The 22,176-nt window shown below is 42.3% G+C and overlaps 1 protein-coding gene across 2 annotated transcripts in view; it reads right to left on the bottom strand.

Annotated features, from left to right (window-relative positions):
- Positions 1–14,876, bottom strand: part of cdh8 (cadherin 8) — a 153,541-nt gene extending 138,665 nt beyond the window's left edge. Inside the window, exons 1-2 of one of the 2 annotated variants that reach the window (XM_008404881.3) lie at positions 14,123–14,876; positions 11,992–12,551 (exon numbers count right to left, since the gene is read on the bottom strand). In XM_008404881.3, the coding sequence (XP_008403103.1) occupies positions 11,992–12,249 (258 nt within the window). In that variant the 5' untranslated portion in view covers positions 12,250–12,551; positions 14,123–14,876. The remainder of the gene's footprint in view (positions 1–11,991; positions 12,552–14,122) is intronic. The other variant, XM_008404880.3, reaches the window with a different exon arrangement.
- Positions 14,877–22,176: the final 7,300 nt, after the last annotated feature.

Below are 22,176 nucleotides of genomic sequence, written 5' to 3'. Positions count from 1 at the left end.
CTACAGACCTCGAGACCGAGGTCTGTAGGGGAACCAAAGTTCCCTTTTCTGGTCATCAGAGTTTGATTATGCATTCACACTTCCCCAAACTAACAGGGCATTCTCGACAAACAAACTAGAGTTCAATTAAAGTGAACTAAACATTGTTGGTGTGAATGCACCCTTAGACACACAAACACAATGAAATGCTATTATTAGAGGGATACAGGTGTCCTCTCCAGCCTCCAGGATAAAGTATGGGGAAGGTGGCGGTTCGTGTTCTGGCCTTTTGCACCCCATCTCCTCTCTATCCCCTATTATTCCAGCTATCTTTTTGTTCTTTCTGCAGAAAGGATCATTAAACTGAAATGATTCATTTGCGGGAAAGGTCAAAGCCACAGTCTGTTGGTACCCAGATACCAGAGTCGGGGACGGTTGCACAGAGTGAGAAGAGCTTGCAGAGAACAGGGCCATTGATTCTCCATCTTTTTTTTTTGTGATTGAGGTGAGCAACCCTGAGCATTCTGCTCAGGAGTGATGACAATCATCTTTAATGCCTGTTACAGGTGAAGACACAGATCTCCAAGTAAATGTCACATCCTTTTGTTTACTGATGTTGCTTTTACTGTGTGAGGCGTTCATGGAGAGTGAAGAGGAGGAGCTCAGGGAACAACTGATGAGAGGAAAAGAAAAGAGGACTGCTGTCCTTTAAGGGCCTGAAATAGGCTGTCCACCTCCCCCCCTTTCACACCACACCATCCGTTTCCAGAACTGCCTCCTCATTGTCTGTCTTCCTCCAGCCCACGTGCGCTCCAAGCAAACCGCTGGAGCCCAATGCACATCCGCGAGCGCGCACACAATAGCAACATCCATTCTTAAAGAGATTACTCCGGCAGTCCCGGTTTGGCTAATGGGACGCGTTTCGGAGCAGAGGCGCGGGGATAAGCCGCCTGCAGCCGCCCGCAGCATTTCACGTACGCTTGGATCCGTCAATAGGAGAGGAGCTTCCCAGGGAGCGGAGCCAAGCACGGAGCCCACGAGAGCACACGAATCCTGCAGGAATCCGGAGCTTCTTCTGCAGCCATGTCAGAGGCAGGGACCAATTAGCAGGTTTCAGATAATCATAAGCTTTTTGATTTGAATAATCAGATTTGGGTAATCAGAACCTCATTTACAGTGACTAATTCTCAACCACTGAATCGATGAGAGGACGCGGTCCGTATTCAGATGCAATCAGAATACTGACCAGAATCATTCTCCTCTCATTTAATTTATTCAGACTTTTTTTTCTGGCAATCCTATGATTTGTCTCTGACATAAACTATAAGTATTGGTCAGTATGAGACTCTCATGGTATAATGACCTTGAGTTTAGGGGTGGGTGATATGGACTTAAAGTTTTATCACAATATTTTGACGCACTATGTGATAACAATAAAAGTTATCTGAACTGTTTATTGCATATTTTTAGGTAACTATATGACTGTGTCACAGCAATAATAGTTCCACAAACACAAATGATGCTCTTGAAAAACATTCCCATGTGTAATGCACTTTTTTATTATACCAGTCTGTTCACACTAGCTGTATTTTCAAAAATATTGGTATTTGTTGATGCTTTCATTGAACAAACAGTGGAGAAAATGGTAAAACTAACAAAAAGGACAAACTTAGGAGTTTTTCAACATTATTATCTGGAATTTATTGTGGCAATAGTAAATCAAATTCTTATAAAAAAAAATGTATCATGATAGATGATACGATAAATGCCCATGCCTACTAAATGCCTACATTTATATAAAATCTAAAAGAAATATTCAGAAAATAATTTCTCTCAGAATCTGTTGGCAAAACAAAAATATCACTTTGTCCTACCTTGACATCAGTAACCCAGCATACGTTATCTAACAATTATTAAATCATCAACACAGGGCAAAACAGACAGGTTACAGCTGCAAATTCATCTCCTAATTATAGAAATTATACATCATTTAAATTTAGCAGCATCCTGCTTTAGGAGACCAACTCAGACAAGACAACGTGGCAGCCAGGTCTTTGCGGTGAACCACTTTAATTCCTATAAATTAGTTAGAGCAAAAGTTCAAGGTAGAGAGCCAGATGATTTAGCCCAATAAGCGCTCCACCTCCACACAGCCAGCGCAGGCCAAGCCCCGGTGAGCGGCGCAGAGCGAGGCGGGCAGGAGGAGATGAGAGGCGAGGGAGGGGAGCCAGTTAAGCGAGGGCAGGGATGGAGATTTAGACTTAATGAGAGGTTGGGAATTCTCTCCTGTTTTTACATTTTATTTTAGCCCCGAAACAGCCAGACTCCGCTGACCGACAGAAGCTGACAGGGGAGCGTGCTAATCATAGCGACGTGGTCCTGGGCGCAGCCGTAAAAAGGGAGGGGGTCTTAGGGGAAGGGGGGCATTTGCTAGGAATTAGCAGTGATGTAGAAGCTCGGGGAGAGTGGCCTCGCGTCAGGCCCCCTTCACCGTACAACACGGATTTAATCATGCCGAGCCACAGATGTGACTGATAGCGGCAAGCTTGTTATTTTGCCCAGGGACTCTGAAGCCGTGTGAATTGATGTGCTTTCCTGTTAAATTATTATTGCAGCTGATGCATGTACACAGGAGAGCGCGGACGGAGCGTGCCTTCTCATGATACGCCGAGCGGAAACCTGATTTCGACTCCCATATGAAAACGAACAAGGGGAGGGGAAAAACTGCAGCATGCAACAGAAAAGGCTGGAGTGAATTTTACAGCGAGCTGCGAAAGTATTCAGTCCTTGAACTTTTCCACACTTTATCACGTCAAAACAAAAGTGCAGGGTGTTGTCACAACAAAGGCATTGGGTAGTGGAAAGAAGATGGTACGTTGCTTTTTTGTTTTTGTCATTTGCTTTTTCAGATGCAAATCTTTAATTTGTGGCACCATTTTTTGGAAAATTTTGAGAATCAGCAAAAAGTTACCATACTAACTCTGGAGGAGTTACAGAGACACGAAATTTAGGTGGGATGATCTGTAAACAGGACAAACTGCAGATCATAGCTCGAAAGGAAAACGTTTTGTAGAAAGAGCATCAAAGGACGTTCTGGTTGCAGTTTGCAATGTCGGCTGATATCCAAAGTTTGAGCCTACATGCTAAATTGTTTGGCAAAAAAAAAAAAGCTTGAACACACTATCCATATGTTGAGATCTGGCGGTGGCAGCATCATGCTGTGGGAAGCTGGTCAGATTTGATATGAGACAAATGGAGTGAAATACATGGCAATCCTGGAAGAACACCTGTGAGAGGCCAAAATACCAGGGTGTCCAAACTTTCTGTCATCTGGGCAAAATCATCACTCAAAAGTAAATGAAACAATGAAAAACAGCAAAAATCAGAAAGTCTGCTCAATCATAAACCAAACATAAAATACTCTAAATAAATACCGGCCTGTTTACCGTGAAATGAAAGGAAAAATAAAAATATAGGTTTTGAAAAGATGAATATTTTCTGGTGTATAACATTTTTTAATAAAATTTGATGCTAGGATTTTTGTTAATTAAACAAAGAAAGAAGGAAAGAAAGAAAGATAAACTCTCCATCCACGTTAATCGCCTGAGCTGGGGACCAAATTTGAAGCAATCTTGAACTGCAGTTGTGACCTCAAATGCCACTCAGCAGTTGCTCTCACATTAAAGAGTGTCGGGTGGAGACTCACCTCCAACAAAACTACAACTAAACAGCCAGAGCTACAACTGAGTGCTTTAGATCAAACCATTCAAAGGGTTGGTGTGACGCAGTCAAAGTCCAAACCTACATCCAATTAAAAATCAGTGATGAAACTTAAAAACTTTAGCTCAAAGAGACTCTCAATTTATTCTGACTGAGCTTGAGCTATTTAGCAAACATGAATGGATGCAGTCTGTACAGCCACGCTGGAACACTTGCAGCTTGTTTATAATTCTTCATTTTGGGCGATCGGCTGATTTTTAACAGATCTTATCCGTCTCTGCAAAAGTTTATCAAATCAGCCACCGTGTCCTTATGCTGTGGTGTGAGAGAGGGCTGACTGACACACCAACCACTGGGTCACATCTGCAAGTTCACAGTTGAAAATAATCACCCAGCTGTAGCTAATTCAATGACTTTGAATCTATATGTAGCAACTTTTTATGGAAAAATATCGTTACTGGCCAAAATTAGAATCAAGATTTTTAAAGATTAAAGTTCAGCCAGAAAACTACAACGAGTTCACTCCGACGCATAATGAGTTCATTCCACATTTTTCCTGTTTATACTTGTGAAAAATATACAAAACCACGTAGTTCTTTCTTCTACTTCACAATTAACCACTACTTTGTGTTGGAAAATCACATAAAACCCTGATGAAACACATTGACTTGTATGGCTGTAACGTGACAAAACATGAGGCGCGAATAACTCCCATCATGCACCGCGTTCTAAGAGTGACAGATATGCCAAAAGGTATAAAAAAAATAAATAAATAAATAAATAAAAGCGTGAACCGCTTCAGCAGCGCTGCTAAATCACCGGAGACTGGCTGGTTAAAATAAAAACACTTCACAATAACATTTAGGATGTGGGTGATATCAGTGTATGTAATAATGCCTGTGAGGATAAGGTCACCTGTAAATTCGAAGCGCCAGAGATTTCAACTTGCTCAAATGCACACATAATGCGGTTTGGAGAGAAATCTCTCATAAATATGACCACACTGACACCTCGGCAAATGTTTGCAAAGATACGGCTGCTATAAAGCCTGGCAGGCGCATTGTATTTACTGCTCCACACACACACACACACACGCACACACACACACACACACACACACACAGCCCTTCTTGTCTAAATATACTCCATCCAGGCCTGTGTCTGCTCATCTCATTTGAGTCTGTCTGGACTTGGACGCACACAGACACACCGGGCTTGTCGATGGGAAGCCCGACGACGACACAAAGGCACGGACGACCCGTCAAGCTCTTCAAGGGCAGCGCTAATGCGATCCCACGGCTCCATCAGAGCCGCGCCCGGTGTTCTATTACGGACCGGGAGGGAGAGAGATTGGAAAGGAACGGGGTAGAGAAGGGGGGGGGGGGAGACTGTGACCACGGTCCATTGATGTAATGGCCCCGCTGGCGTTGGTGATATACTATCCAGGTATAGGGCCTTCGGGGAAAGAGGCGAGCCCACCGAGCCAGTGGAAAGGGGAAGGCAGAGAGACGCAGCAGACTGAAAGCTGTTAGCATGTGTTTCTTTTTTTTTTTTTTTTAAATTACACATGAGGTGAGGATGCCGATCCGAGACTAGCAGCTCAATACGGATCTGTGTGGCACAGCTCGAAGGGAGATTATAGCGCTGTGTGGCGTTTTATTTATTTCTTTATTTCTTATTTTCCAGGAGCTGATGTGGGTGTGAGCAAATGGAACCAAGTCCAACAAAAACACTGATGGGCTTTTTCCCTTTCCAGGATTTAATAGCAGCTTTCCGATTCAACCCTCTCTCCTCGGCTTTTTGGAACCTGCGTCTAATTTCGGGCTGCGTTTCAGAACGTATTATATCCGAGCCAATGCTTGTAATTTACGTGTCATAATGGCTATCAATCACCGGCAATATTTCGGCTAATATTCTCATTAACTCCCACTCCTCATCCATCAATCAAAGGCAGAGCCAGACAGGCGGCTCAGCTGCGAGGAGAAGTGGATGTGGATAAAGGTGGGAGGGGGATCTGCGTTCGTCGCAGGCCCGAGTCGGCGGCGGCGGCTGGGCTCTGATCTGCCAAGCATCAACGGGGACTTTGTTTCCAAGCTCCGCTCAGGACCCTGGTCTCACCTTTAAAGTGCCCATCTCTGCCGAACGCTCGGAGAAATTTCAACAGAGTCACCGTACCACACCCCATCAGCCCCAGGGGCGAGCTTACTCCATAATCACCAAGTCTGAGCTGGAGAGAGGAGGAGGAGAGGCAAGAGGAGGAGGGAGAGAGAGAGAGAGCGAGAGAGAGAGAGAGAGAGAGTGAGAGAGAGCGAGAGCGAGAGAGAGAGAGCGAGAGAGAGAGAGAGAGCGAGAGAGAGAGAGAGCGAGAGAGAGAGAGAGAGCGAGAGAGAGAGAGAGAGCGAGAGAGAGAGAGCGAGAGAGAGAGAGCGAGAGAGAGAGAGAGAGCGAGAGAGTGAGAGAGAGAGAGAGAGCGAGAGAGTGAGAGAGAGAGAGAGAGAGAGAGAGCGAGAGAGAGAGAGAGCGAGAGAGAGAGAGAGAGAGAGAGCGAGTTGGGATTTACAGAGTATCCCACATGTAGTCCCGGCAGTCCGAAGTGTATCAAGTCGGAATGTGATTGGTGTCTGTTAAGGCATTTAAAAAACAACATAACCTGATTGAATTACTTTAGCTTTAAAGAGAGAAGCAATTATTCCTTCTGCTGCTAAAATAATACAAATGATTGATTATTACTTGGACTGCTGACACTGACATTAGCGTTGCTACTGCAACATGTGTAGCATTGAATAGCTTCGCCGATATGATAAATCCTTTTAGCACAACAATAGTGTTTTTCCAGCGTCCAATCAGATCGATTTATAAAAACCAAAAACGAACCAAGAGAAGAGGCTTTGCTGTCCATCTCTCCTATTTGCGGATGTGTATTAGATTTACAGGCGTACCAGAAATACAATACAAAGGTTCTGGTTCTGGACTTTTGTACGCACAAGAGAAAACTGCAATTAATTGCGTTGAAATTTTTTAAATCCCAGTTCTGGTTTTGTACAGACAAATTTTTCAGTATTTTACCTGCCGATCATCAATTGAGGAAAAACTGACCTGTTCTGCTGTGGGGGTCTACCAATGTGACATCAGCTAACAGTCGTAGAGTAATGAAGATATTACGGCACAGTTTTGAACCAGCATTAACGTTCGTGCTCCTCAGGCCTCCAAGCAATGACTGTCAGAAAACAGACAAGTTGACTGGCAACAAGTTGACCAGTTGGGCTGCATTATGCCAGAGAAAACACCAGTCATTAAAACAACTTTCAACAGCACAGATGACACCAAGTGAAGTTTTAGTTTTTAACCCTCGGTTTACGTCAATACCGCTAACCAGACGGAGAAACATAGAGAGCATCAAACAATAACGTCTGAAATGAGTTTATACGCTACCCTGGACAAAGCTGGTGCATTAACAGTCCAAAGCCAGGTGGTAAACACAAAACGAAAAGCAATTAAAACCTCGACTCATGTGAGCTGTGAAAATTTTACTTTATGAGATACAGAATCCAATAAATACATAAACACGCGCATGGAGCAGCTGCTTTTACAACACACTGAACCAATTAAATCTCCCCCAGATCTTTTTATTGGTTTCACCTGAATGCACCACGTAAATTGAAAAAAACTAAACTGAAACATTTCAAAGAAGTCAGTCCCAGAAATGCCTCTTGAGTTCGTTTTTTTTTTTTTTTTTTTTAAGGGAGCGCAGTCTATAAAATATCACCTTTAATTCCAGCAAAAAAGCACCCAGCAGACTTCCAGATCCGCTCCAGCCTGATGCTATCCCCTCCTCCGTCTTGTTGAGAATGCTCTCCAGCAGCTTGTTAAAAACGATAAATCCCATGTGTTTTTCCTCAGAACACATATGAGGAAAGACAAAGCCATCACCCCCCCCCCCCCCCCCCCCCTTACAGACGTATCCATTTTCTTTGCTGAATCAGTAATCAAAGCTTTTTACTCTTTTTTTTTTTTGGTTTGCATCACTGTCACTCCCTGCAATCTCACACTTCAGTCTGAACTGATGAATATTAATGGTTGATTACCGATTCTCTTTGTGGAAAAACACACACACGCACACACCCACACACACACACACACACACCCACACACACACACACACTGCTGCAGCGGATGAAAGCGTTGGACAATGGGATGAAGGATCAGTCAGATTAGTGCATCTACACTCCATTTCAGCCCTGGAATCCATCATTAGCAAACCAAACAGGATCCGTGTTAAATGATCTGAAGTAAAGGAGTTTAGAGAAGTCGTGTCTAGAAAAAAAATGTAAAAAATCTCAGTGCAGACTACCATCAATCTGCCAGGCACTACAAAGGAGGAACACATCCGGATATCTCTTTGGTGCAAACGCAGCAATTTGCACGCTGTTTGTCTTTTGTTCCAACACAGTGTTTTGCCTTTAATGGCCTGGTGTAATTGAGTTGTGTCGTTGTATGTTTTAATAATTGAAGCAGCTTTTGACTGGAGAGGCAGAACGGCAGGAGGACGAGGCCGGCGGCTCGGATCAGACGCAGAGTCTGGACCCAGGGGTTTCTTGGAGATAAAATTGTTTCCTGTTTTTTGGACGAAAATCAGAATCTGAGCAGTTTGAGAGATTCTCATTGGGAGTCGGGTGATACCAAGTCAGAGCCAGCAGGTAGATATGATGCTGCTGCAAACTTTAAAAAGCACTTTACAGTCCAAAATTTCATTCATATTCACTCTTTCCAGCTTGGGTATGCAAAGTTCTCCACATAGGATATTAAACAATTTCAGATTTAACCATTTTTCAAAGTAGTTTGTGTTTAATGTGTTAAAAGTTAGAGTTAAGCACCAAGGTTACAATTAGGTTTAGGTGTTAAGCGCATGATAGCAAATCATTTCTGAACCGCAGACTGAGTGTTGGGGCCTTAGTATGACACCAGCAGTTTGATACTTTCTTCATATTTTAAACTTTAAGGGAAGAAGAATTGGGACAAAATAAGACGGATGTGTTTGACAACCAGAAATAAGTTTAAGAACCCTAAACTTATTTCTTTCCACTTATACAGTCATATTCAATAAAGTTGTCAAATTATAAGTGCCTTTTAAAACTTGACAACCTTTAAACAAGTATTAAACATACTTTCCATTAAGTCCACATTTATCTCATAAAATTTTTTTTCTTTTTATTGGTCTGATGTAATATTCTGATTTTTAAATGTCATCTATTCATTAACTGTCAGCAGAAAATCATCACAATTAGCATAAATTAACGGTAGAAAACATCCATTTGTGTGCAATTAATCTATGTAATGTGTTTCACTGGTGATAAAGTTTCTAAAATAAACTGACTTTTCAATAATATTCCAATTAATTGAATGGGTCTGCGGTGTGTTTGGAAGTTAGTGTGGATCGGCGTTTGGAGAGGAAGGATGAGAGTTTTACCGGCAGGTATCAATATCCAAGCGGCTTCAAGCTCTGACCTACCAGCTCCTGCTCTGACCGATTCCAGAACTACGTCACATTAAAAAGATCAAATACGTCCTGTATGTTCAGAAAAAGATCAAATGATAGAAATATTCCCATACATGCATCGAAGCGTGACGCTAACCTCTATCCGATTATCAAATTTAAATACATCAGAGGACAGGCTGTAGGTTGATGTGCTTACACACTGAAAACAGTGGGAGTTTTGATGCCTTCAATGGAGAGAAAGAAATCAGATTTTTCAGCATTTGCGATATAGATCACCATTAATGCATTAAAGCAAACTGTATGCTGCTGACCTTTTATCAGTTTTTTTTACTGAGACAACATTGATGGAGCAAAAATTCTGGCTCTCCAAATCCTTGAGCCTGTGCAGCTGCTGCTTATGGGCTCTCTGTCTGCTCCAGTCGCATGCATGCTTCCTTCTTGCTTCTGGAAGACTGAGTCTGTCTGCTTTCCCACATTTGCCTATTTCTGTTCTTAATGATGGGATATTTCTGAAGCACCTTTGGCTCATGATGAGTAATCCTTAAAATCCCCTCCAACTCTGTGTTCATTTTAAGCTACAGCCGAGCAACAAGCTTTCACAGCTGTCTCCCCGGCTTCACTTTAACAGGTACTGCATGTCTGCCTCGACCGACGCCAACGGGACTGACGGGGGCTGACGAGCACGTCGCTCACTGAATCACAATGTCAGGAAACGGTGCGCTGAAGAAGAAAAGTGAAAAGGGAAAAACGAGGGCTTGGGGCCAGCGGTGGTGGTGCTGCCGTGAGAGAGGGGTACTGTCATGGTTCGTAGTTGTCCGTCTCTGTCTTCCATACCTCGCCCCCTTCAGTTTCCCCCTATCTACAGCTCTCCTGTCTTTATACTAATGCTCTGTGGTGAGAGAAAACACAGCAGATGGGAACCCTTGTATAAAAAAAAAAAAAAAAAAAAAAGAAAATCAATGGGATGATGATCTCTTCCTCACAAACATCGTCTCTTTCTCTGGTTCACTTCGTCGGCGTAGGTGAGAGGAGTCGGGTCACGGGCGCGGATTAGGGAGAAAGAGTCGAATTAAGGCTCGGAGTTCAGTGGCTATAAACAAACTCCGGGATGGAAGGAGTCCAACCTCTGCCTCGACTTCCTTGATAATCGTCTGCGGCAGACGCTGCTGAGGAAATCTAGCTAAACACCCAAAGAGCTATACGGCCCATTTGAATCCCACCTCCCACCCATTTGATTCATCTTTTAATTAAGCGTGAGAAACACGGGGAGGAAAAAAAAGTGGAAAGAAAAGGAGACAGAGGTACAGAAAAGGGAGAGGGAGATTTATAGTCCTGAACCGATGCGGTGCCATCTTGGTCTAACTTATCTCGGCTCTGCCAGCCACACTCATGAGCACTTAACCTTGCAGTGAACGCAACCCATCATCAGCGCTTTGCAAAAGGGCTAGCTCTCGCTCACCCTCCCCCAGCACCCCTCCGTTCTGCACCCGGTCCTCGCACTGTCCTTCATCAGGAAGGTACCTGTGACTAACCTGCCCTACAGTCAAGTTTCCGTTGCATTAGCAGAGGCCTTGACAGAGCGCATCCCTCACCATATGGACTGTAGTGTTTTTGTACCTGCTATTCCCTGTAGAACATTTCCAACTCAGTTAATCACAAATTCTTGTCTCTCTCTCTTTTTTTCGTTCTTTTTTATAGAAAAAAATACAGAATAAAAACCATGATTATGTAAGTTTGTCAGGTGATATTCTGAGCTTTTGACGCTCAGGATCCCACAGCTGCGGCGGAAACCTCGCGTTCCAAGCTCACGTGCGGACCCCGTGGCCCCTGTGAGTGTTTGTTTCCTCCTGCATCCTAATGAGCAGCCATTGTCGAATCCTGCGGAGGCTTGCCTAAATGACTCGACTGAAAAATTAATGCATCACTTAACAGCATTTTTGTGTCACGTTTGCACGATATTCCGAAAACACAGGTGCAAACCCCATGTGGTGGCCAATCTTTAATAGATGAGGCCATATGACAAGGTTTGGAACACAGGACGATGCTTACAGTAGTTACTTGGCCAGTGAGTCATAAGCAACATTGGGGATACAAGCTTGCAGTCCAATTTGAGATTCTGGTAAACTGTTTGCAAAAGGCTATTACCAAGCGAGATCAAATATTGCGCCCGGTGGCCTGTGTCCCTGCTCATGCCAGAGTGGCTGGATGATACTGTCGGGTGGGAGGGAAGGGAGGATGCCAGGCTGACTCTCCCCAGGTGAAAGTCAGCAAAGAGCTGTGAACAAGCTGCTTTGGCTGGGCCGGCTAGCAGCCTTCCACCTCGACGCAGGGCCGGGGGGAGCAGGTGGCCCCGAGCTGCAGGATGGAAAATGGAACCTACCCTACGTGCTTCCTGTGCCATGCATAATCTGTAACACATGCCTTCATGTGGCAAAGCGGGAAGAGAGAAGGCTCTTCCTACAGAAACTGTGGGAAGAACTAGAAATCTGCTTCAAGGGCACACAAAGGCATAAGCTAAAAAAAAAAAAAAAACAGAAAAAAAAAGTGAAAATATTGCCTGAATGTAGATTATATTGTGTCCGTATAGACCCCTGCCCTCCCCTGTCCTCTCTCGGCTTCCGTCCTCAAATCTCCGTCTCCCCCTCCCTCTCCCCTCTCCGACACCCTGAGCCCTCCCACTGCCCATTGGGAAGAGAGCGAAACAAGGAGGAAGACGGACCCATTCAGACGGGCCGAATTAATGTTTGCACACGATAAGCAAGCTTAATATAACGCTGACAATCACAAACACTCACCCTGCCAACCAGGATTGGATCCCGTCCAGAGAATTCCTCCAGCACAAACATTTGATTCCAAACCCATCCTCTCTTGGCGCGGCTCAGTAATCTTTGTCCTTCGCCAAGACCGCTTGCCGCCGCCGCCGACCCTCCGGTTTGTGCTGTTCTGGATTGGCCCCCAATGGGGGTCGTGGAAATGGAGGGGACACAAGTAATCCACACCAGCAGCAAGGACATCCACAGATCCACCAGCATCTCCTCGGACCTCTTTGGCATCCTGTCGCTGCCTGTTTTTTGTTTTTTTTTTGCTTGTTTGACTGTTTGTTTTACTGGACTCTTCTTCTTCTCCTCCTCCTCTCTCCACCTCTTGCCCCGCCTCCCCCCTCCTCTCTCTTCAGATCAACAGCTCCTTCTTAGATAACAAGAAAAGGTTACTTGTGTCCTCTTAGAGCGGCAGAGCTTGCATTCATGGTGCGATAAAGGTCACCGGCGTGGCTTGGCGTGCCTCCATAGCAGTTGGCAAGGGGGGGTGAGGCTCTCTGCGTGGCGTCCATTGGCCGTTACTCCAAGGGGAAGAACTGAAAGGGAGCAATCAGAATTTGTTAGTCTCTTCGGACTCATGGAGGGTCGCAAGGAAGTCAACGAAACATCTGAACGAGTTATGTGTGACAGTATAGCTAAAGGGAGTGGAAAGGTGTTTGGGAGGGGGGAGCTGTAAGGAACAACAGCGGCCCTGACCCAACATCCTCATCTAATTTTTCACCTTATCCTGCCTAGAACAAGAACAACCGTACTCCGAGAGTCTCTACCCCCTGCCCCCCCTCGCAATATCTGATTGCTACGTTTGTAATCTGTCGTTCTGGGGGGATTATCCCGGTCAGATTTTGAGGACTCTCGTGTTTCCGTGTGATTGATGTTGTGACAGGTTGAGCACATTCACACACTGCAGGCAGATTCCTCAGATGCTCCCTCCTCCTCCTCCCCTGCTCTTTAAGTTCCAAGGTGAGGCAGATGAGCGATTTCAACAGGACTGCAGCCCTCCGATATCAAAAGAAACTCGATGAGATTATTGCCCCCCCCCCAAGAAAAGGGTGCTGAGAGGAATGTATACCTACTGAAGCAGATATGGAATATCACAAAAGAAGTGTTCTTTCATGATAAGCATGAACACAAAGTTGATGTTTTTGAATATTTTCGAAGCAAATTCTCTTTTGTGACAATCTCATAAAGCAAAGCTGGAGTTCTTCTCTTAAAGGTTTAGCTTTTACCAGCTGGGTGTGATTTCATTAGACAGGAATAAAGACCAAAAACTAATGCAGATGATCACTGAGCCCAGCAGACTATTTCCAGTTCCCAGGAACTTTTACAGCCCCTATAATGTAAGGCTACTGCATTTCCAATGACAAATATTTGAAGCCCAAAGCAACAGTACTGAAGTGTATATTGTGACATGGAGACCAAAAATTACATATTACAAAATATATATATATATATATACAAAAATTCTCCTAAGTCAAGATTTTACAAACAAATATTTAAATGCAATCTGCACTGCGTTTTTCTACGTCTTGCATCCACTTCGGTTTGAACCTGAGCGTGCATTTCAGCACCACGAGACAGAGGGACAGCTCCCCGGCGGACGGCAGCCGCGTGTTGGGCTCAGGCGCCAACGGAGCGCCGGGCAGCAGCCAGAGGAGCTGTCCAAGGTGGGAAAACGCACAAGCTTGATTTTTTTATTTTTTTTTCATTATTGCTGCCGTTTCTAAATCAAATCCATAAAGTACGAGGCGCCAGCTTGAATCTGTTCCATCTAACAGCGCTCTCTCTCACTCTCTCTGAAGTTTGAGTCCGTCTTTGCGCATCAGCTGTGCGACTGGAGCGCACAAGCGGTCCGATTTGCGGGGGAATCATAAACACGCAGCCGGCATGCATGACAGGCGCAGGAAGGAGTTGAGGGGAGAAACAAAAAAAAGATAAGCTAAGTTGCAGACCTTTCTGCAGACCTGCTGGGTTTGGGGACGGATTCTCTCAAACGAGCTCAGATAAGAGGAGAAGGGAAGTCTTCTTCAGCCTCACCGTGTATTAAGGTGTCAGTCGCCTACCTGACGGGCTTCGCTTTTTAATGCAACGGTGGCTCGGTTGTACTTACTCGTGAGACTCGGATCCTTTCCCGCTGCTGCATTATTTTAGCGTTTTGCCTTCCAAAAAACGCCAAAAACTCCATTAGGGTTTTCCCTCCGAGGTAAAAAAACAAAAAACAAAAAACAAAATGTGCAAAACAAGCGACTGACCGACAACAACAAAAAAAAGAGAAAAAGAAATAAAAAACATCCGTCCTGCAGTTTGTCAATGCGGAGCGACACGGTGTTGGTTGCGCGCAGTTAGAGAAGCTCCGACAGGCTGGCTGGCCGACTGGGGAAGTGAGGAGGATGTGGAGGAGAGAGCTGCACGCTGGAGGAGGAGAGGAGGAGAGGAGAGGAGAGGAGCAGAGAGGGGGAGAAACCTCCCTCCGCTGCGCTCATTGGGTTGATGAGGAGTCGGGTCAACAGGCGCGCAAATGAACGAACGTTAGGCACTTCAGCACCGGCCACGGAGGCAGAGTAATAATAATAATATTAATAATTATTATTATAATAATAAAGGAAGGTTGGCGTCTCACGTTCAAAGAGTCAGCTGTAGATATTTTAAAATTATATACGTTTTTATCTTGACTGTTACTCTTTTTTTTTTTTACGGTTTTCACTGCGCGTGAGTTTTCTGACACGCAGAAAGCCGCGCGCGGCTGTTAATTTCCAGTCATCTGATCTGATCGGGTTCACGAGCGACCAGATGGACACGCGGTGGAGGCTGAGAGGGAAAGAGAAGAATTCCTCTGTCCTTCCGGGTTTAACATAATGTTTGCACCTTTTTTCTGCATTTAAACAGGAAAAACTCTTCACATACATTAAATAAAACAGAAAGAAACGAATTATTGGCTAGCAAAAGAGAAGTAGTGTGTGTGTGGGGGGGGGGGGGGTGAGGCTCTTATTAAGACCGTTAGTGAAAAGGTCATGGCTCATCATTGCGGGGATGAATTAACAGTGTGTGAGTGCGGCAGTGTGTGTACGTGTGAATGACGGCAGAGGGGGATCATTTAGCTGCCCATAGAGGGAGCCCTCTAGTGTCTGTGTGGCTACTCGGCAGCAGTGGAGTCTCACCGCGGGGGTGAGAGGGGGAAATATTACATTGAGATGCTTAAATCTTTTTCAGTTTGTCACATTAAAACCCCCAAACTTCAAAAATAAATAAATAAATAAATAAATAAATTATATATATATATATATATATATATATATATATATATATATATATATATATATATATATATATATATATATGACAGACCAAGGTGGATCATAATTGTTATGTGGAAGAAAAGTGATACAGGGTTTTCATATTATAATCTGAAAAGTGTGGTGTGCATTTGTATTCTAAGTCAATACTTTGTAGAATCACGTTTCACTGCAGCTGCCATAGCAAGTGTTTTGGCTTTACAGCAGCTTCGGTCTTTGCATCCGGAGCAGGGCTGCTTCTAACGATTATTTTAGTAATCGATTATTCTGATGATTAATCGATTAATTGGGTTAATGCGGCAGAATGGACACATTCTGCAGATTTTTCATATCTCCCACTTAAGCGTATTTTGTGCAACATGAAAAATACATAAAGAAAAAAATAAAATAAACAAATAATTAGATTTTTTTAAGATAAAAAAAATAAACATTTTATAGCCTAAAATGCAATGGCAGCATCCTTTGTCCATTTGTGGCAAATGATGCATCTGAAGCTAAAAAATATTTCAAATATTAACATATTACTGCTCTGTTCCAGATTTGTGGTGGGTTAGAAACCATTCATTGTCAACTGTTCTATTGCCTCTAACAAGTTTTTCTTACAATATCGTTTGAAATTTATCTCCAACCAGATCCCTTACCCTGCTTTCAGAAAATTACCATCCCCTTTGCATGATGCTGCCACTTCCATGTTTAACAGCAAGGGTGTTAAAAATGTTGATCTTTTTGGGCTAAACCAGTAGCCGTCCGGTCGACAGATTCTCCCACCTGAGTGGCTGCATCTTTGCAGCTCCTCCAGAGTTTCACTGGTGCTGCTTTTCTGATTAATAATCTGTTCAGGTCTCTAAATTACTTTGGCTAAAACTTATGAAGAATCAACAACTGTTAGATATAACATGGATTTTCCGCAAAGAATGACATTAAAAGCATGTTTTAAGACCCATTTCTCTTGAATCTGTTTTTTTACATTATTTCCATCAATCTATGTTCTTTGCAAAATTTGATGCTAATCTTTATTTTAAATCCTAAAATTTGAAATTAAATGACACCGTATTTCATAGAGGATTTTTTCTTTCCTTTTCAGAAAGGCATGCAACATTTGTGGCTCTAAACGAGTTTTATTTGGCTGGCCTGACAGCAAAAATGGATCTTTAGGTTGTAAAGGCTGCAGACCTGAGCTGTGAGGCCTTCACACAACTGCTGTCATAAGACTTTATGTAGGCATCAGGAGCAAAGCGGGCTCGACGCTTAATATGTCACTCTTTGTAAAAAGAATGCATCCGTAAAACTTCTACTTCCACTTAAAAATGATCTGATACTGTTTGGGTGCCACAACATGCTAACGTGACAAGACGTTAAAAGATTTCAAAGTGTAGGATTCCACAAGGTGCTGTATGTGATTTCATTTTAAATGCTTATTATAAAAGACTTTGTCAGAGAACACAGTGTGTTGTTGTGCTTCACCACCTTAAAACCCCAGACCTGTTCCTCAGAGGCTTTCTTTTTTTTTTCCATTTTCCTCCTGGAGGCCTTTTGACCCAAATGCCAGAAATCCTAATTAGCAAAGACATCAAGTCAACCATTATTTATTTCTGTACGATTTAATTCTCCTCCCACTCCTGCTTTGATGCCGCAGCTGCGTGTCAGATGGGAATTCTCCAATCATCTTTCTTAAAAGCCCCCGCTGCATAATGCATGAGGCTGTAAATGTTGAGCCATGTTGCTCTTTCTCCATATGGATGAAGTCTTCATTGACGGACGCGCGGAGCATGTCGGATATGCGTGGATGGACACAAATGTGTTATTTAACAAAACAATAAATAAGTAAGATAAAGTAACTGCTCAGGGATCGCCGCTGATCTCGAATCGAAGTAAACGAAGAAGCATGTTGGAGCAACCAAAGCTGGTATTGCTTGCATGCAGCCTCCCACACATTTGTACCGAGCATCTGGAACGTATTCACAGCTGCTTCACTTTTCACACATTATCTTATGTTGCAGTCTTTCCTCGACATTCTTTACACAAATACACCCCATTGTGAATAAGAGTTTGAGTGTTTTGCTAATTTACTAAAAACAGAAAACAAGTCGCTCTAAACTGAACTGTTCACACAGATAATCCTTCCGATGTTTCTACAGCTTCAATGATATCCACTTGTCATAAATTCAGTTAATTGGACTTTATTGGGAAAGGTACACGTCTGCCTGCTTGAGGTTCTACAGCTGACAGCAGGTCAAAGGTAAAACACCCAGAAGGAACCAAAGGAATTGTCTGTAGTCGTCCAAAACAGGACTGTCTTGGGGTACCAATCTGTGGAAGGTTCCAGACATATTTCTGACGGTTCCAGAAACATTTGACCAATGACGAAGGTCATTGGTCAATGGAAGAAGTTTGGTTGGAAGCCACTGACCTAAACTGAGGGACTGGGAGCAAAAGGTCCTACTCAGGGAGGAGACCAAGAAACCGATGGTCACTCTGTCAGAACAAGAACCTTCCAGAAGGTACCTAAAAGCTCCTGAAGGACTCTTAGAGCAGGAGGAACAAGATTCTCTGATCTGATGAGCCGAGCAGCAGGAAGTGGTGGACTAGTCAGGAAAGAAGAAAAGATGAATGCAGCAATGTCCAGAGACATCCTGGATGAAAAACTGCTCCATAGCATCTGGACTTCAGACTGGAGTGACGGTTCACTTTTCATTAGGATGATGACCCAATGCTCATGGTCAAGGTATCTAGAGTGGCTTCAGAACCACTGAGTAACCAAACTAGAGTTCAGACTTGAACATGATTGAATGACTCTGGAGAAATTTAAAAATGGCTGACAGATGTCTCCATTCAACCTGATGGAGCTGCAGAAGTGTAAATAGGAGCAGGTCAAACTGCCTAAAGATAGGTGAGCTAAGCTGGTGGGTTTATATTTTAAAGTACTGCCGGCTTGAATTGCTGCCAACAAAGTATTAAGCAAAGACTGTAAATACTTCCATAAAGGTCATTTGTTGGATTACTATTTCTAACAAATGCACACAACACTTGAAATAAGGCTGGAGCATAAACTGTGGAAGAAATGAAGCATTGCAGATATACATTAAGAACCTAACACAACCTAGCAATATTTTTACCTTTATTGTACTGATTGCTGAAGTCAGGACATGTTCTGGGTAAATGCCCCATCGGTAGCAAGTGAATTCAGAATTAATAAATCCTTTAAAAAAAAAATCTCCTTCTGTGCAGAGACTTTTGTGCCAACGAGATGGTTCACGCTTTAAATTAGAGATTAATTCCACTGACGTGGCCCCTGCCAGTGATCAAAATATCAGACGGCTTTGAAAAAGACAAAGTAAGTGAAGGGGAAATGGTCTTTAGAAGCCAAGCATTCTCAATCGATCATTAGTTACCGCTTTGTCAGAGGTATTAATCACAGAGCTGTTGCAGGGCGAACCACAGACTCACATGTCCACAAGTTACTAACACAGTCAGGGAGAGTTGGTGCATGACTTAGCCGGTTTTGTTTGGCTTTAATTTGTTAACTCTTCTTCTCAGGCTCATTTTTAAACCCTGCTGTTCTGCCCCAAACTCCACTAGTTCAAATATTTTTAAGAGAAATACATTTTCCCTTAAACATATTTCTAATTTATTCCATATTTATTAGAGACCTGGCCATATAACTTCAGCTTAAACACAGCTGTTGGAACTTTGCTTCACATAACATCCCGGTTTTGTTTTATGGTAGCACTATGTTGCAGTTTACATCCATAAATTTATGATTTATAAAACTAACACTGTTGAAATATTTGGTAAATTTAAAAGGCAAATTTCCTTTAGTTAAAAGGGACATTTCTGGTAAGTTACTTCTTTGTTTTTATTTCTTTGTTTATACTCACCATTGTTTGTCCCTTTGCTCAAATCCTACAGAAAGCGCAGGTGTATAATAGAAATAAATATACGTAGATGTCTCATGGAGTGCGTCGATCCGTCGCCGATATACGTCATAGCGTCCGCCATATTGTATGTCTTCTTCGTCTTGGCGGTAGGCAACAAATCTACAGGTGTGCATTACCACCTCCTAGTGGTTCATGATAGATAGATAGATAGATAGATAGATAGATAGATAGATAGATAGATAGATAGATAGATAGATAGATAGATAGATAGATAGATAGATAGATAGATAGATAGATAGATAGATAGATAGATAGATAGATAGATAGATAGATAGAGAGAGAGAGAGAGAGAGAGGCAGACAGATTTTTCATATGGTTGAATGTTAGAATTGTTTGTTAAAAAACAATTTTGAGTTTTCTAAACTCAACCTTAGTTGAGCTAATATTTAGCTCTATGAAGATGCAACTTATTGAGAAAATAATATCCATTCAAAAATTGTATCATGAAATATCCTTTGATATAACCCCATCAAGTCCCTTATAGTACAACTTTTTTTTCTTATATTGTTAGTTGGCACCCTTAATGAAAGTGCTGTGCTCTCTAACCTTTGACAAATGGCACTGAGCTGCATTTTAATAACAGAGCAAGTCTGGTCCTGTTTCAGGAATTTCCATCTTGGTGAGGATTAAGTCACAATACTTCGCACTCTGAGTGCATAGTAGTTTTTGATTGGCTGGAGGGTGTCCATTATTTCTCATAAGTGACAGCTGCAAAGTAGTTTCACGACTGAAACTGCTTTTTAGCCATTCTAAATTAATGAGCTCGATCCACCATAATGACTGCCATCAGGTGGCTGTGGACAATGCAACATTAGGAATAAATGAAGTAAAAAAGGAAGCTGAATACTTAATAACACCAAGTGTAGTCCTTCACTGTATTTTCAATGTGACTAAAACATAGGTCCCAATGTTCTCTGAACTTTATTTGACCTGACTGATCATCACATGCGGTGCTAATTAACTTGCTACTTTAGCCATCCATCAGCAGTGGGTGCTACATCACTTTCTATTGACAGAGGATGGTGTTGTAGCTTGCCATCATATAAAACCCTTTCAGAATATATTTACAGTTTTTCTAGAGATATCTGATATTATTTTCTTCAAGTGGCCTCAATTACAAACTGTAGCACAGTAAGCCCACACCATGATCTAACCTTCACTATGTTCAATGTTTCCTTGTAATATATGACTTTCATTGCAACAACATTTTGAAATTATTATGCGCATCAAAGCCAAAGGTCTGTAAATACCCTTATTTTTTGAGAAACTTTAGTTTTATACGTCTCTCTCTCTCCAGTGCTGTTTTTGTTTGATTCGTTTCATTAGGCCGCGGCTCAGCGTGCAGCATCAGGTGTAGGCTAAAAACCAACTCTTCACAATCGCTTCTAAACACTCTAAATCGTTCTTGTCTAACAATCTATAACCTGTTGTGCTCCTCTCACCGTGTCCAAACAGAATCATCTATCAAATATCTTAATAATTACCGTTGTTGAAAGCGGAATTTCAACAATGTTAGCAGCTCTTTTGAAGCATTTGGAATAGCGCTGGTTTATGTGGGCAGTGCAAATGGATAAATGAGCAGATGATCTGAAAGGTTTAGCATATAAGCCATCTGGCCTTTGTCAGGTTCTTCAGTTGAAACCCTAGTATTTTTTATATACAGGGAAAGTTTGCTAGAGATGAAGTATATCCAAAAATCTATGCACAATTCTAATTCATAATGTCAATGGAGATGAAACTTCATGGCAAAAAAAAAAAAAGGATAAATCCATGACAAACCACTTTTATGACGGCTTAAAAATACATACCTGAGAAAGATTTACATTTTTCAGCTACTATAGGTAAAATATGGAAGGAAATAAATATATTTTTTTACAAATATTATCTGAAGGACAAAATAATGGAAGCTTGAGCTTCTATAACTCTATCTTTGACAAAAATAGATGATTTTATATTGAGAAACTAATACACTACAATAATAAGTCAATTGGTAACACTTGTCACCGAGGTTCACCCCTGCAATTCTGAGTGTACACTTTATCCAAAACCTTAAATATCAGAGAAAACTTTCAACAGTCAACACCGACAATAATATCTTATAAATAACCCAAAATTTGTTTTATTTCTGTTTTTAGATGAAGAGGTGCAGGGGGAAAAGATTAGGCCAAAATCATGCCACCAATATCCCCATCAGGATATTTGTTCCCCAATTCTGAGTCATTTAAGACTCAGTTCCTGTCTGATGTTGAGGATTGGTTGCTTACAGAGCAGTACAGTAAAACCCAACATGTCGTCAAGGTTATATGGTTGTTGTGTAACTCATACTTTACTCACCAATGACCTTCTTACTGTCTCAAGTGTCTGTATTAGAGCTATAATATCCTGCTTCAACATGAGCTAATTGAATGTACCAAAGTTATAATTTCCCAATGACACGTCACCTGCAATTTATCATTTAAATTTATGTGCTCAACACACGTGACTCTAAATATTCCCCTACAGTTTAAATAAAAGTCAAATGAACACAACTGATTTTTAAAAAATAATCTTTTATTGAGTTGAGTTTTTTTGTGCCACCCACAAAGTCATGCCACCCTGGACATTCATCCAAATCAGAAACACACCAAGTAAAAGTACCTACATAAATAAAAATTACAATTTCTTTTGAAAAATACAACAAAGATTAACATTGTCACAATCCCTGAAGTTCACCTCAGTTATGAAGACATCAGCATATAAGAATGGAAACACATCTTAAATATAAGGTGGAACTTCATCGTCTAAAACCAAAGAATAAAAAGGAAACCTTGCGCCACGGCTTTAAAAGGACAGGGGACCGCTGGGACCGGCGCTCATTCACTTCCCCTCCCACAATTTCCCAGGTGATCCAGAGATTTACACCACCGTGGTTCCCCTCGAGCCTCAAACGTGTT

The sequence above is a fragment of the Poecilia reticulata genome, chromosome 3 (assembly GCF_904066995.2).
Source record: "Poecilia reticulata chromosome 3, P_reticulata-male-v2, whole genome shotgun sequence".
NCBI classification, from domain to species: Eukaryota; Metazoa; Chordata; class Actinopteri; order Cyprinodontiformes; family Poeciliidae; genus Poecilia; species Poecilia reticulata.
The sequence above is the reverse complement of the archived record's forward strand: the minus strand, read 5'-3'. Positions and strand labels throughout refer to the sequence as shown.